Source organism: Asparagus officinalis, chromosome 10, assembly GCF_001876935.1.
Source record: "Asparagus officinalis chromosome 10, Aspof.V1, whole genome shotgun sequence".
Classification (NCBI taxonomy): domain Eukaryota; kingdom Viridiplantae; phylum Streptophyta; class Magnoliopsida; order Asparagales; family Asparagaceae; genus Asparagus; species Asparagus officinalis.
The window spans coordinates 26,025,295-26,043,113 of NC_033803.1; the positions used below are offsets into that span (position 1 = coordinate 26,025,295).

The 17,819-nt window shown below is 33.7% G+C and overlaps 1 protein-coding gene across 1 annotated transcript; it reads right to left on the bottom strand.

The window, feature by feature from the left end:
* Positions 1,114–16,562, bottom strand: LOC109825254 (probable magnesium transporter NIPA4). Its single transcript, XM_020392067.1, has 8 exons — positions 16,486–16,562; positions 15,370–15,460; positions 14,297–14,457; positions 14,040–14,167; positions 13,805–13,942; positions 7,939–8,031; positions 1,569–1,674; positions 1,114–1,477 (listed from the first exon to the last, which is right to left on the bottom strand). The coding sequence occupies exons 1-8, from the start codon at positions 16,493–16,495 to the stop codon at positions 1,374–1,376; spliced, it is 831 nt and encodes a 276-aa protein (XP_020247656.1). The 5' UTR covers positions 16,496–16,562; the 3' UTR covers positions 1,114–1,373.

Sequence of the window (17,819 nt, forward strand, 5' to 3'; positions counted from 1 at the left end):
TCATGCTCTAATTAGGCCTGAAACTTCACGGGATTTTAAATTCTGTGAAGTTTTCGATGTTTTTTCGCCATTTTCGACCCAGTTTCAGCCAGCTAGCTGAAACTGGGTCGCAAATGACGAATATTTTCAAAAGGGGCCGTTTTATTAAAATAAGTTTCTAAATGGGTCTATTTTAAAAATTTGTCCTATAATGTTGCAGGAAGGAAATGACTGCAGAAGGCTTGGATCTTTGTTTTATTGTTTTGAAGTATATCTTTATTTATTTTTTCTAATATTGTGTTGATATATTGGATTTGTAATGTTTGTTTCATTATTTGGAGATGTGTGAGACATTCTTTTGGTTGGCAATGTCACTTATGAATGAATGCTAGATGGTACGTTAAGATTTTTATGTTAGACATGGATATCGTTTTTGTATTATGTGCTTCCTATATACTTTTGTTTTATTTGAGTGACTATAGTTTAGATTTCCTATGATGCCTCATTAACAATCAACAATAGAAATTGAGAAAACCATTTCCAGCTCATGTGTTCTCTTATGTTTTAGTTTTTTATTCAAATTAAAGATTGAGCTAGAAAACATTTCCGATCCTATTTTCCATGTTGAAACAGACAGTTAAAACCCTTTTCTAAAAAAACCTATGGAAAAGCTTCTACTCCTTTCCAAGGTTTCCTGTACTTTTAGGAAATGAAACAAATAGGCCATTAATTTTTAATCTTTGATTCTTTAAAATTTTAATGTTCGATTCTTTAACAGATGGTTGAAGATAGATTGTGATTCATTCTATAGAGAGGATTCAAATACCCCAAAAATAGAGATAAAACTTAGGTGCTTCATCATTAAAAAACAAAGTTTGAGGCTTTTTCAAAAGAGGAGTAAAACTTAAGGCTCTTTAAACTATCCTCTCAAGCACACACTATAAATTATAATCCATACGTTTAATATGTCCAGTTGGTCCTTATTTTAAGTTCATGGCCAATTTGCATTTAACAAATCTGTTGTAGTCGAGCGTTATTGATAGATCTCTTTGGGATAGAAGTGTGGTGATCTTATAATCTATGCAATACCTGGTAAAGTCCCACTTTGCATCAGTAACCGGAGGGGGGGAAATAAGGAATTTTCTCATGTTAGTGGACCAACGTTCAAATACAAGGTATAGGTGTGAATTACTTCATAAGAAAAATAAAAATACAGACTATATAATCAACAATCTGTATCCATACATTTCTTTACAATGTCCACGTGTAAAGGGATAAAAGACTACAACAGTGGATATCCAAAGACTCCACTGCACTTTCTTGTTTCAGGAGTAAAGAATTGTGAGCTCTTTACAAACATGTGAATGGTAAAAGCAAAAGGAGATCGTAACACGTCATGACAACCTGAAAGATTCTTGAGTTCTAAGAGGAATTCCTTCCGAGTAGCCATCCTCATCTGCGTGTTTCGGGAGTCGTGATGAAAGAGATGGTGAATGACCTGCAGGATGAAAAGAATATTACAAATTTCGCATAAGTTTGGAATCAACATGATCTCAATATATAGTATTCTTGAAGGATAGGAGGTATACCATCAACCATGTCCTTTGTCTTGTGAAGGAGAAAGGTTCCAGAAAGAATTGTTACAAAGCCACACATTTCAGTCATGATTTGTGTTGGGTTTTGCCGATCCCAGTCCTACATGCCAAAGGCAGTAAAAGATAAAGAAAAGGTTACTAGTGGCACTTCAGAACAACTGCCGGCAATTTACAGCCGAGTAGAGAACCTCGAAACAAAGTAACTTCCTATCCCAAGCTTGGTTAGTATATGAAGTCACAGTGAAAAGGACATCCAATTAAAGAAGAGCTCGAAACCTAAGCCTGTAATTCTGATGAAGAGCATGTTGACGAAGAGCAACATAACACAATAATCTCATGCATGCACACATTCTTTAAGATGACAAAAGCCATGATCAAGTTCTAAAAAGGATCAGTCCAAGGTAACAAGAGACTAGTGATTGGTTATGCCTTTCACCACAGGTAAGATAACTAGAGCTTAATCATAATCGTAGAGTCAGCTAACTAATTCTTCACAAACAAAAAAGAGCTACCAGCATAAACAGATGATGGGCGTTACTTTCCATATGAATTTTAATACTAGATTAAGAATATTACATAGAGAAAAAGGGTTCTGAACAAATATCTAGGTAAAGGCATTGTGGTCAATGTTTTGCTCCTGCTTTTGTTTATAATAACCTAGTCCCAACATTCTGTCCATAGTTAAGAGAACTCCATATTGTTCACCCTACTCTACATTGTTTATAATAACTTAGTCCAAACAAATATCTAGGTAGGCCTTTTTTTTTTTGGAAATAATTTTCCGTGTTTAATACCCATTTACACGTTGTACCCCTACCCGTACCCATGCAACATAGCTGACGGCTCACTTGGGATTCCATGCAACATAGCTGACGGCTCACTTGGGATTCCATTTTTAGAAATGGGTCTGAAACAATTGTGGACTCAAGCCCTCGTCAGACTACTCAAGCCAATCTAAGTCCAGGATTATTATCCATTGGAATATCCATTAGGATATGGCTTTTTCTTTCATGAAAAGTTTATTCCCCTGAGATTTGAGAAAGAGTTCTTTATTCAACTCTCCATATGCCATGCCTTTTACCCAGTCCTTTTTTTGTTTACTTGCAGCAACAGGGTACCAGGTACTCTAACATCTTCATTAGTGCCTTTCTTTTTTGTGGTGCTGCTTTTTAGATGTAGCATACTCAAGAGTCAGCCACAACTAATGTGGTTAAAAGGCAAAAGAATCCTGCCAAAGGATCTGTACATCTTTTTACCAAAAGAGTGGTGTTAGGGGCACACCCCAAACCACACCTCCAACCACATCCCCTCTCCCATTCGCTACAGTACTCCGGGCCCCACATGAGTTTTTAAAATTTAAAAACTCATGTGGGGCCCGGAGTACTGTAGCGAATGGGAGAGGGGGTGTGGTTAGAGGTGTGGTTTAAGGTGTGCCCCTATCATTTCTTTTACCAAAACTGTTAATAGATATAACACAATTTATTATCCTAAAATCTCTCAGCTGGTAAGATAAGTGATCTGTACATTAGACACCTAAAAACTGGCATTTGCATTAGAAGAGAGGCTCTCATTTCGCATTTCTTCCTATTAGTTTTCCCCTGGATATTTCATCCTCAGTATCGTACTACTCTTTCCTCCCTGACACGAGGAGTTCTCACAGAAATTTTCTAAAAACAGTCTAAAAGTCGTAGGCTGTAAGGGGAAAAGGTAGAGAGTAAATAATAAACAGTGGGAAGTACACAAAATGCAGATGGTTTACAGATTAGACAGAACTCTTCTCCCCCTTCCCATTCTACAACTAAGCTTTTACATCCTTTTTGCATCCCATCCTTGTTTTCACTTTCATATCTTATGTTCTCTTGGTTTCTCCTATGTCTCCCCTGCCCATTATTTCTAATAGGCCTTAAAGTGTATGTTTACACTTCCTACTCTACTGTCCCCTTTAGAACCTTTATTTTCGCTTGAGATCATGCTCCGGGACAACAGACCCATGAATGAAACTCAGGGATGTGGAATTTCAACTAGATGGAACTCCTCAACAATAGGAAATTCCTGGGGATACATCACAAGGTGAAATCACAAGAAATAGGCGAAACTTGGGTTCACATGAAAATAGTTCACAAAAGGATCAAAGAAGAATATCAAAATGCACATCTGAAAGTATCCCTATAATTGTGTCCATATGGGCTTAAGAGGATGTGAGTGATGTGAAACAAAAAGACAAGGGGATAAGGCTTGGAAGGAAATTCAGGAAGGTCTTAGAACTTTTTTTTATCTCTATCGCCTTTTCTTCTTGAAAAGATGGTTCCTCTTCTCTTGAAATAAGTAAACAATGACAATACATAATAAGCAATACAATTATCTCTTTTAGATTTATAATAAAGGGATTGCCACTGAAACTTATTTTTAGGTCAAACATATTTGTTTCCACAACCAAAATAAATGACAGGATATAGTGTTAAAATTGATCTTGGCAAACTTCAGTTCAAAACTTAAGTGACAAACTTTAAAAATATAAAAGAGAAGGTTGAGATAGGCGTATAATAAGACGAATGTCATTTAAAATGTTAACCAAAATGTTCTGACTTCTGATCTACTTTGAAAAGAAGAGGATGAAGAATTACTAAGATTTAGATGTGCAGTCCGAATGTAGCTTGCTGAATGCAAAGGATAATTACAGAAGTGGATGGTAACATAAAAATAATCCTTTAGTGCTTAGAATCGATACTCTTAAACTCTATACATGATAGTCCAACAGATTCTACTAGGTCGAGTAAACATCACTAACCAAAATGTTCTGACTTCTGATCTACTTTGAAAAGAAGAGGATGAAGAATTACTAAGATTTAGATGTGCAGTCCGAATGTAGCTTGCTGAATGCAAAGGATAATTACAGAAGTGGATGGTAACATAAAAATAATCCTTTAGTGCTTAGAATCGATACTCTTAAACTCTATACATGATAGTCCAACAGATTCTACTAGGTCGAGTAAACATCACTTACTAACGTTTGGATACCATTGTGTTTTCCTTGTTGTGTTTTTATAAAAAAACACCATGATGTTGTGTTTTTCTCTTAAAATGTTTTCAAAACATCATGTTAAGTATTTTTGGTCAACACTAGTTTGACTCATTATAACATTAGTATTAAACATATTATTAATATATTCTATATTAATTATAATAAAATAAATTGTAAATAAAATATTATAATATTTAGTTTACATTATTATAGTATTATAAGTATTAAATGTAATGCAATATAATATTATATAAATATATAATATATATTGTACTTTAATGAGTATATTATATATAATATAATTATAATATAATTATTAAATACTATTTCAAAATAATTGATATTATATTTGGTATAAAAATGAATTTGTTATTGTTGTATATTATATAAATTTATAATAAATGTTTATTATTATATAATATTAACTATTATTAATAAAATAATATATAATATTATCATGATAATAATATTAATTAATATGTTAATATTATGTTATTAATAATTAATATATTATAATATTTAATATTATATAATAATTATACGTTTTTAATATGTTAAGAGTTTATTAATAGTCTCTTAACAATATATTAGTATTTATGATATTAAAAATATTATTATATATGACATATATTATTTTACATTAACATTTGTGAGCATAATTATTTTATTAATTAAAAATTATTTATTATAATAAATATATATATTACATAAATATATTAATATTTATAATTATTACATTTACTATATATATGTTATTATATATTATATTATTTGTTGTGTATTATTAAATATGTTACTATTATATAATATTTATAAATTTAAAATTTAAAAAATTTTATTTCAATTTATTATTAAAAAGTTAATCATATTATAGCGATTTACTATTGTAATAGTAATTATTGAATAATTTCTTCACTTTACCTTTAAAAAATTTATTATTAAAATCGACTTTTTTCTTTTATTTATGCAAACCGACGTTTCTTATTAGCGCTTAGATCACATTCTAATTAGTCGGCGGTTCAACCCCGACTATTTAGGAGTCTTAAACCCTAATTAGAAGCCTTAAACCCTAAAAATAATAATCCTAAATAGTCCCCGGGGGTTTTTTGGGGCCAAAAACCCCGACTAATTAGGATGTGGATTTAAGCGACTAATGCAGAATCGGGTCGGTTTCTGTAAATAAAAGAAAAAAGGGTCGATTTATAATAAAAAATTAATAGGCTAAAAGTGAAAATTGTTCTATATTATTATATTATTATTTATTATCAATAACTTTTTTATTATTTTTATTAGTTTATTTATATTTTATTATTATTTATTTATTATATAATACATTATTAACATATTAAATATTGGTATTTAATATGTTAATATTATTATAAAAGATATTTTATTTATTATATTTTGATATTATTTAATAAATATTACTAATATATTAAATTAACTATAATGTAGTATAGTGTATAGTATAATATAATAAGCATGTTGATAATAACTCTATATTAATTATATTTAATATATTATGTTAGATATTATATTAACACATTCTCAAACTCAAAACCAAAACATCAAACTTAAAACACCTAAAAGATGTTTTGAAATAAGTGTTGTGTTTTTTGTTTGATGGTGATTTAGCTTAAAAAGCACCATGGTTTCCAAACACATTTGTGTTTTGTTTTTGGCAAAAACACCATGGAAACAAGGAAAACACCATGGTATCCAAACGGAACCAATTAGGGTTAATTGAAAACAGACCCCTTGTAATATCACCCAATTGTAGATAGGACCCCTGTAGTTCCATTTTTGTGAATAGACCCCTTGAGTGAAATTTTCTAGCTCTTAAAATCGTTAAAAAGGTTTGAGGCGCGTAGACACCCAATAGTTCTATCGGTAAGGATATACCCTCAATGTTTAAATTTATTTGGATTTTTAAAAGAGTCGAAAAAGTTCACTAAAGGGGCGTATTCGCACTTGGGCGAATGCTAAGGGGATATATTCGCCACAAATAGAACTACAAGGGGTCTATTTGCAATTAACCCTTTATTTTTTAAGAGTTGAAGTGAAAAAGTTGCTTGTGAAAGTTCTGCGTTGATGACTGCTGATGGTGTTCTTTATCAAATAGACGACACCAGGTTGAAAAACACTATATCTCCCAGCTATGCCACCAGCTTGAATTTGCAGAATTGAAGCCAATATTCCCCTAAAACACTTTTTATAGTTGGTATTTTAAGTTTCAGCTAAAAGGGTACACTAATTTTCCCTGGTTGTACAACAAGCATAAGCCAACATAGACATGACACCGCTTCATATGGTACATTTCAGAAAAAACACAGGATATGCATGTTCCACAAGTATAACTGGCATGTGTTTAACACAAGATGGCTTCAAGACAGTGCATATGCTACTTATCAACTGTTAATTTGTCAGAAACAAGCTCAACATATCGGTATCAGATGACAAACAAAAATCAGTTTCGAAAGCTTTTTAGCTTTTACCCCTTCCGATCTCAACCCTGCTATGCAGGCACACTATTCCAGGAAATACAACTATTCCAGAAAATACACAAGGCGTACTTTTCCTGTAAACATGCCACGACCGATTGCTTTGTTCACTTTACTTCCTTTCCCTCCTGCCCTTAGATGTGATGGCAGTGAAACTAAGGTTTTTGAGGTGAATTAAAAGAAACGAAGCTCTTCAATATGTTTATGGATCGAGTTGGCTTAATGAAAGGTTTAATGAATGCACGAAAACAAGCACAGAACAAACATGCATGAACAAACAGGCTCATAGTCATGTGAAGAAACAATCCAATGACACAAATGTCTTTTGCCTACTAACACATTGTATACAAGTGGCAGTTTCCAACAGCTAAGCACAAATGTTCTGATGACTATCTTAAGTTACCAGTATTTTTTTGAGTAAATCACAATCATCTTCTATCTGAATTAATTTCAACTAAATAAAGTATCAACTACCTTTTCATATTATTAGCATGTCTCTAGTAACTGTAACACTACAAGTGGAAAACTTGAGCCTGTAATTGTATTGAAAAAGTTTTCAGTGCTCTATAGCAGAAGCTCCAAATTACTACTGTGGTCCAATGTCCTCCTTTCTCACTTTTCTCACTGTGTATTCATCTTCTGCTTTGCTGCTTAAGGAACTAAGATGGTTACTATAGTTTAAGTTGCCCCCACTTCACCAGCGATGCATACACACACACACACACACACACACACACGCACACACACACATAATTGACTGTAATGAAGAACTAAAAAAATGTATCAAACAATATATAAACACCAAAATAAGATATAATCAGAGTTAACCAGAAATATTCACCTTGAACATGATGACGCTAGCCAGAATTGTTAATGATGTAAACATCACGTAATATATAGGTGAAACAACTGCTGTATTGAATGTATCAAGGGCCTGCAAAAAGGATATGAATTCTAAATATCTTCCTAGACAAAAAACATTTAAAAAAGATTTTCCTAGAAAATAAGTTTCTATCCTGATTCCTGAACATGATATGAATCTGCATTTTATAAAGCTTAAAATACAGCAGTTTCCACCAGAAATGTCAAGAATTAATTAGCTGCATTCAGGTTCTGACTGGTCTGACTACAACAGATGCTCGCTCAGATGCTACAGTTTCAAGTATACACTTTTACATGCTCTTCAAATTAACTATTATAGCTACATCTCCTATGAAGGATTCAGCCCAAACAATGATAACAAATGAAATCCAGTGATAACAAAATGTACAAACATCAAGTTAAACTACAAAACGAAATAGCATTCCTACAAGAAATAAAGTAAATAATTATAAATCACGCAGGGTTGACCGGTTGATTGCTTTCACAGCACTAGTATGTAGCAGAAGCATAAATGCAAACGACCAGAAAGTCCTTGATAATCTGCAACAAGGGAGTTGATTTGTGCAGAGAGAAACTTTTGCTAAATAAAAAGGATATATTCGTGCTTAATTTACAGAGAAAATTTGTAGCAGAGTTAGTAAAATATGAGAACCATTTGCTATGAACTGTTAAGTAGTCCAGATGACCATTCACATGGCAGGAAAGACGACATTTTGAACTCTAGAATCTACAAAGTCAAAAATCTGTCTTATTAAGGGTCCATGGATAATCATAGAACATCTCTTTCCTGGAGATAACTAGTTATGATTTGTTTTTTCTTTTTTCTTTTTTTTTGTTGGGATCTTTGATTAGGACTGAGGTATTCATTTAGTTATGATTGAATTTGTTATTTTATTAGGATGTGTTATTTCATCATGTTATGTATTAGTTAGGATTGAAAGAGTTGTATTTCTTTATTTTCAGGGAAGGAGAGAAAAATGTTTATGTGAGAGACCTTATATGTGAATTGTAGTTAGGAATATGAGTTACTGACATGTGGAATGACCCTGCATGAAGCCCAACACTTTTACCTTTTTCCCTTAAATGAGAAGTTAAATTTCCATATTTTTGTTTTTTTATCCAAATAAGTCTCTTAAACAGATCTCCATCATCTCTTCCAGACCTCCATCATCCATTCCCACATCCATCATTTTAATCTTGAAGTCATGTTTCTTCAACCATAAGAGATTTGATGCAGGACAAATTGAAGATTGGCTAGTTACGACTTGAATTTTCTTTTAGTTGAGATCTCCAGTTAGGATTGAGTTTGTTCTTTAGTTATGATTGAATTTGTTATTTTGTTAGGGTGTGTTATTTGATGATATCTATTAGTTAGGATTAGATTTTTTTATTCCTATAAAAGGGATTGTATTTTTTTTATTTTAGGGGGAGAAGAGAAAAATATTTATGTGGGAAACTCTACATGGGAATTACAGTTAGGCATGTGACGTGCCCGTGTGCAAAGCCCAACATTTGTAGTATTTTTCCCTCTTGAATAAGAGGTAATTTCAACATTTATGTCTTTTATTTTTGTTTTATCCAAATAAGTCTCTTCAACAGATCTCCATCGCCCATTCCCCATCAACCATCATTTCCAGTTTAACCCAATATAAATTGCTACTACTCTACAGAGATCTAGCAATCAACTGTTACATAGTTATATGTCCTGTTGCAAACAACATCATCCAATGATATGAGTAGCAAATAGATGCCAATAGAAATATGCAAAAATACAGGAGAAAATGTAGAAGATGTTCATATCATAACCTTGTAACAGAACTTTCAGTTGTTTGCATGTATTACTCTTAGAGTAAACAGCATGCTAAAGAGACTTTATACAAACTGCAAAGAATAGGCCTCAAGCTTTCGACCAGGAAAACCAAATGTGTGAAAGCAAAAGCTTCAGGCAGTGTTTGGAAAGGGGAAGTATCAAAACCCTATATGGCAGAAACATAAGTCTCATGAAACAAGGTATAAATTCAAAAAAATTCCATTTATTTTAAACAAAATGGTCTAATTATAAAATAAAGGGTTTTTTGATATTAGTCCTCTAAATCTTTAGTATTTTGATATTAGTTACTCAAATCTTCATATTTTGATATTAGTCCCTCAAATATTCTATGTGTTGATATTAGTCCTAGTTAAAATGATGGGAATATTCTGCTAACTTTAACGTTTGGGGAAGTTGGACAGTTATACCCTCATCTTCTTGAGAAGGAACATGTAAAGATTGAGAGAGGGCACTGATGCACCCTCCAAATACATGGATACAATCCTTGAAGCTTACCAAAGAGAATATCTAGGAAAGACGATATTGATACAATCCTTGAAGCATACCATAGAGAATATTTAAGAAAGACGACATTGAAACATGAACAAATTTTTGAACGCCAGGTGACTAAACTCCATCAGCTTTATGGAGTTCAAAAGAACTTAATGGCTGATCAGAGAACCAATAGGCTCAATCAGTGCATCCATTTCCAGCACCAATCAGTCTTCTTATCTCTGTAACGACCATCATTCTCCTAAGAGATTGAATATAAAAAACTAGTTCCGAACAGGAATGCGATCTTAGTAAATTCAGAGATAAGTCCTTCATGGAGGAGAGATTTTTGTGCTAATGAAGACAATGAAATCAAGCTCACATTGAGCATTGGACGATAAAAGATGGAAGAAAGGGAGATGATGGAATCAAATTACTCAGGTTAGGTTAGTTCTGCATTAACTTATGTTGATGATTTCCAGGTGAGTTTTCCCCCCTCCCCTAAATTGGGTTTTATTTTGATTTAATGATGAAAGAAGGAAATTTTTCATTTGGAAAATGAATGTTTGTGGGGGCTTACATAGTTGGGGGTATGAAGGTAATTAGGCACCCACTGCTAGTCTAAACTTAACCAGGGTTGGAAGTTTTGAATGGAAAATTTAACGGAAGGACTGATATCAAGTATCAACACACTAATGCAATTTGAGGGATACTATCAAAATATGAAAATATGAGTGACTAATATCAAAATACCTATGATTTAAGGGACAACTATCTAAGAACCCCTAAAATAAAATGATAGAAAGGGAATTTAATCTTTTAGGAATTCTCTCTTTTTTTTTGGCTTAGCCCATAATAGAAGAACCTGCTTGCTTTCAAATAAGTGTGACAACAACAAACAAACATAGCAGAAGTTCGAGATATATTTTGTATTTTACTTTCTGCTGACTGTTTAGGTGTCCATTTAAGTCCTGTATGCTAATCAGTTAGGATTTATGATTAACCCAGGTTAAGGAATAAAGGTCAATCATGTCTATGGGTTAGCTTAACCAGGGTTAAAAAGATTCATGAGAAAAGAGGGAACTGTTTACCATTGCTTAAGTAGGCCTGAGGCGCGCGCCTCAATAAGCCTGGTGGAACCAGGTTCTACTCACCCTAGTTTTTAAAAAGCAATAGGCAACAAAAATGAGGGTTAAAAGTCTTTTGGCTCCCATTTGACCAGTTGCCAAACAAGCACTTGGGTTTAACCAAAGCTTATATAAAAGATCTTATCCTTTGACGGTTCACAAAAAACAAGTAACATTTAAGGTGAATTAGGAGACATGAGGTGTGTCTTTATTTGTTCTAGTATATCTGAAGTGCATGCCTCAATGTCCTGAGCACCAATGTTTAGCCCCTCGAAACATTTCTGAGCAAGAATCATTTTGTAACTTTCCCCAGGTCAAAAACAGTATCCCTTCCAATTAGAGATTTATCCCAAAAGGACTATGAAGCATAACACATAAAGGCCTTCAAGATGCATCATAAAGAGCTTCATAAATAAGTCTGAAGATTCTCCAGTCACCAAAATTTTCAAGTAAAGAAATCCATAATTCATATCAAACAGCCCTTCTAATTAGTATGTTTGCGAATACTATCCATTAGTAAAAAGAATATTTCTTCTTTATATCCCCAACCTAGCCTGATAATTAGTAACACCCACCATTTAAATTGAAGAGAGAGAGAGAGAGGGAGAGGGAGAGAGAGAGAGAGAGAGAGAGAGAGAGAAAGAGAGATCAACAACAGTGCTCTTGGAAGCAGTCATCTAGGAGGGTTATCATTTTTCTATAATTGTGTCACTGTCAAACCATACATTCACTTAGCAGTATCCCAATCCCTTAATTCGTTTATACTTTGAGAATAGAAGAGATAGTAACTATAGATGCATCTTAGAAAAAGAGGTCAGTGAGATTGACAATTTCCAGATGTTATGTGATAGCAAAGATCCAAGAAACATGAATGAAGTGCGAGAAATGAAAATGATATCATGGATACTTGAAGCAACACAAGAACAATCGTATTGATTTGTTCTAGAAAAATTTGCATAGATTTAAGACTGGAAAGAGAACTAGTTGAGATGGTCTTAGCATATACAATGAAAATCTGAAAGACCCATAAAGAAGGTGTCATGTATCTTTGTATTGAAGGGTCAAGAACAAGAACCAACCCCAGATGCATGATGCTCCTTACAATAAAACAAAAAAATATACTGCTGACACCATGCACTTTCCATGAAGGTATGATAGTCATGAAGTTCAATCCAACCCAAATGATAGACACGATTGTGGACATAATAAGAGAGTACTAGATGAGGGTCCAAGAAGCTAGAAAGCATCTCCAACTAATCAATATTTTATGACAGGCAGTCCTCTGAATTCTGAGATGCTTTGATTAGCTGATCTAAACCCACTGAACAATAATTACAATTTGACATGCATTATTTCGCATGCTTGAAATTCATAGGGGTTTATTAACAATTACACTATACTTCCTGGTTTAACGGGATTGTTACGGCTCTTGGACACTCCCTCAACTATACAATACATGTTTCAGTTTAAAACACTTGTCATACACATCTTGGACATATATCCACACTTCACAGAAACTTTTGAAATCTGCTGGACAAGAGTCAAGCTCATGTTAGCCCATATTCAGTTAAGAACTATGACTTCAAAGGATCAATTGTGTATCTAGCTTATAACAATGACTTCAGTCCATGCATTTCAGCCATGTCCCCGTACCCTGTCTCTTACAACCAGTTGTGTCCCATACCAGTACTCATACCCATATCCATGCAACTTAAGAGTGTAACTCCTCTATTTGATGATTTGTATATTCTAGTTAGCAAACTTCTAAAACCTGTCATCACAAATCAGACCATTTATTATTATGCTCGAGAGTTTCTTCATATAGTTATACATTCATATATGTAAAGCAGCTATTTTTAAGAAAAAGCACAGGCTCTAAGAAAAGCCCAGCTCATCTGCAATACCAAAAAAAGGCTGTATACAAACAACAAACTGTTTCGTTCCCAACTCCAAAGGTTTACAAACTGCAACTTTCAATGGACCCGTCCAAAAAAAGCTGATTCTTCTCAGACACTTGATTAGTTCATACTTTAGCCATTCCCTTTAGCATTGCGACAATATGATGATGAAACCAAATGTCTTACTATAATTTACAGCATATCAAAACTAATTAGACATGGAACTAGAAAACCATGAGTGAGATGTTTTCTTTCATGTTGGGAGAAGATAAATGGTGCAAAACAGTTCATTTATTATCTCGGGGTCAAGACTAACCAACGATGTCCAACTAAAACTTACTATATAGATAGTATGTTAACACTTCAATGACTAGATAACACCAACAGAAACGCAAAAGAAAATTTACAGCATTGAAGTTGATCCATTTACACTTGTGCGTAAAATTTACTGAGATCCAAAAACAACAATATTAAGCAGAAAGGTACAGGTATAAGTACCTTATTCAAATAGTTCATTTGAGTAATCACACATGTAATTACGACAATAGTAAATGCCCATGTTTGTGGATATATTAGCTGGTTCATCCCTGAAAATGTCAACTTCAGAGCTATTCCAAGAGCTTTCACGCTCATGACCTGAGCATGAATTAATATCATTACTGTGTAAGAAGTAGCAAAACTACAAGAAAACACAACAGGAACATGGAAGTACATTATGAATTCACATACATACCGAAAGAGATCCAACTAGAGAACAGACACCAATATACACCATAATGTGTGTCTGCCCGTACTGGGGTATGAAATAAAATATAAGTACAAATACTGCTGCCATTACCAGAGCTGCATAGAATAGGAAGGCTGCAGAGAATGCACCATTTCAGAAAACATAAAAATTTAAAATTTGGAATATATATAAAAACCAAATTGAACATGATGCATGTAACACGAAAGGTTTCCCTCTGGTATAATCTTTTTCTAAATGTAAACCTGGTTCAGTAGCCAAATCCCAGACCTCCGTTACAGATTCAATTTCCCGTTCTTGGGGGGCATGAAGAACAATTGTTGTTGATCCCACAACACATAAAACGCAACCAAGACTACCAAAAATATGTAGTCTCTCCCGCAAAATAATATGTGCTAATGCAGCACTGCAAGACAGATTGCAAGTGTCAAACTATGTGTGTAAAATTTTAAAGGGATTATTTAGATATTAGTCCATCAAATCTTCAATAACTCAATATTAGTCTCTCAAATCTTCAATAACTCCATATTAGTCCCTCAAATCTCAATAAATGCCCATTAGTCCCTCAAGTCCTAAGGGGTCTTGCAATTTGGTCCCTTAATGGCCAAAATAACCCTTACTTCAGATTTTTCTTAAATCCCATCTTATGGAGGAAAAAAATATTATTTGTTCTTTGGTACTCTAAAGTTCACACCTTTTTAGCTTTAATACCCCAATGTTTTTTAACTTTAATATCCCAATGTTTTTCAACACTTTGATACCCTAAAATTTACACCTTTTTAAACTTTGGCACCTTTAAGTTTTTTTTTTTGACACTTCCGTTGTGACAAAGTTTACACCTTTTTATCTTTGATACACCAAAGTTTTGTTTTTCACACTTTGATACCCTAAATTTTAGGGTATCAAAGTCAAAAATGTGTCAACTTTGAGGTATCGTAGTTAAAAATGTGGAATCTTTGAGATATGAAAGTTAAAAAGGTGTTCAAACTTTGGGGTATCAACGTGTCAATAAAAAGTTTAGGGCATAAAAATTAAAAAGGTGTAAACTTTAGGGTATCAAGTGTGAAAAAAAATTGGGTGTCAAAATTCAAAAAGGTGTGAACTTACAAGTGCCAAATTGCAAACAGTCCTTCAAAAAGCCATTAGCTAAGGATATTTTGGTCATTGAGGGACCAAATTGAAATAACCCTAGGATTTCAGGGACCATTGAGCAATTTCATAGATTTGAGGGACTAGTATGGAATCATTGAAAATTTGAGGACTAATATCTAAATAATCTAATTTTAAATTTGCAAGGTATGGGATGTTGAGACCGTGCCTGATTATTATGCTTAGTGCACCAAGAGGAGTAACCAGGATAGCCGGAGCAAATGCATAAGCTGCAAAATTAGCAACTTCTCCCACAATCACTGTTGCATAAGCATGAACTTCTTAGTGTGCATTCATCATGCAAAAATATAGAACAATAGAAAAATTCATGGCCACATCATCTGAGATATATAATGATGGCTATTAAGTGTGTTAAGAGGAAAATTCCTCGATGCAACACAACAAAATGATGATGTTAGGTGGATGAGCTGTAACACAAAAGAAGATAGGATAGGAATAATAACTGAGAAGGTGAAAAAGCTAGGGAAGGGATAAGAAATTCATGAAAAGTAAAGGTAGCTGTAGTTGAGGATAATAGAGAATTGCTTAAGGTTTTTACATGTCTAAGAGAGATGATAAGCGCACCACGTTGGAGTAATAGGGTCACAATTTTAACAGCTTCAAGGACAAAGACACAAAAACACAACATGACTCAATTATAACTTATATGCAAGTATATATCTATGTATTCACATGTGCATGTGTAACCTACAACTGGACCTCTTACAATTAGATGAGGTATAGTTACATAGACGAAACTTTCCTCTTATTACCACAAAAATTTTGTTGGTTACTAAGTAATGAAACCTTGGGATGCTTATAATGAAGCTGAATGGCCAAAAAATGATCCAAATAGCAGGCCACACTATTTCATAATGAAACCTTTGGTGCTTTTTCCCCCTCATTGTTTAGGCATAATGGACGAGCTAAATTTTCAATTCAGTTCTAAGAATATGATTCCAAAATTATGTGGATCAAGGTATTTATTGCATAATTTCATGAATAGAGGGCCTAAAAAACCTTTTTTTTTAGAATGGCCTAAAAAAGGTCAAAACATATCATGGATGTAGAGTCTATTGATTTAAATGATGGATAATTTGGTTCTCAACACCAGCTGAAGATTGTGGCATGCCAGACATCGAAGGTTCAACCAACCTATAAACTCTTTCTTGTCTAGAAACACATGAAGGATTTGCCAATCAACTAACAGAAGTTCAAATCATATCGTTGATGGAGTATAATAAAAATGGACATGCATTAATCAAAAAAGGTTAAAAGGCCTCACTTGTTATCATGCCTGCCCACCAGAGTGGCTCATATAGGTAAGAATAGCCACCAACTCCTGTTGGAGGTAAAAAGAAAGTTTAACATTACTAGATAATTATGCATACGTAATGGAGAAAGACTATCTTCTAACACACAAAAGAAACTAAAAGTACTTCAAAACAAAGTTAATTTCACAAGCCAATGTAACAAAGGGCCACATGACTTCAAGAAACCTTTTTGCAGGTAACCCGCCAAGAACATCTAGATTCTACTTGCTGAGCTTCTTTAAGTTGTTAGTATACCTAAATGACTGTTTTCTAAATTTCAAATGACTTTCTTGCTACAAAAGGTCAGCAACAGCCTTTAACTAGTTGGTTACTTTTCATAAGAAGAAGTAACTTTGGTATGTACAGCATTTAACCCTCACGGGCGCCAAAACCCAAGTGCTGCCATAAACAAGTGACTCAACCAATCATTTTACAACCCAAATTATGTGTAATAGTCTGCTTGGCCTAAGAAGGAAGATACTAGAGAAAGGGTTTCAATTCCCCTTATAAGAGTAAGACTTGATATAGTCTTGAGTTTTGGATGAAGCTTAGTCATTTAATTGGAATTTGTTGACTTTATTCTTTTGCAAATTAACGCAAGGTTGACCCTTCATCACTATTGCTCCTGCCTCGGCGTTTGACATCCTGAATATCCGCAGGTCGCTCTCTGGGATGAAAGTAGCGTATTTCCATCCTTATCCTCCGGTATTCAATGTTTATTAAACATATGCCGCACACTAACATGCTTGATATATTGTTTCACATATATTTTCCCACTCCAATAAGCAATTAATAGTTCTAGTAAACGGCTGGAGTAATTAAAGATGGTTTGTAAGAACAATCCATCAAAAACATTTTAAGTGCTAACAATCTCCCCCCTTTTTGATGTGACAACCCCATTAACTAGGCACAATTTCCTATTATTTTATAAGAGCATAAAATAAATTATAGGTACTGGTAGGTAGATATGTGCTCTTCCATTCAGATCTTCTTCTATGAGCTCCCCCCCAAATAATAATTATATTAAAAACAATGAGTGGCATTTGCTCCTCCCCATATAACACAGTGGTCACCATAAAAAATGGATGAAAGGCGCTAAGAAAATAACATGCAAAAATGCACTAAACAAGCAAGCAAATTGAACTTTCACATTAATTGGCATTAAGGCAAGGGATATAAAGGCCAAACCTATTTTCTTTATGCGACAAAGAATCTGGTATCCTCACAAGAAGGCTTAGGTAAATATGATCGACTAACCTTGAGGATCATGGTGTCAGTTCAAGCAAACCACTAGTATACTCTTGGT

Excerpts from the sequence above, each read along its gene's own strand:
- LOC109825254 (XM_020392067.1), bottom strand. Across the intron at positions 14,168-14,296 it reads GGATTTGGCTACTGAACCAG|CCTTCCTATTCTATGCAGCT; the intron begins GTTTACATTTAG and ends CATTCTCTGCAG. Across the intron at positions 13,943-14,039 it reads CTCTAGTTGGATCTCTTTCG|GTCATGAGCGTGAAAGCTCT; the intron begins GTATGTATGTGA and ends ATTCATGCTCAG.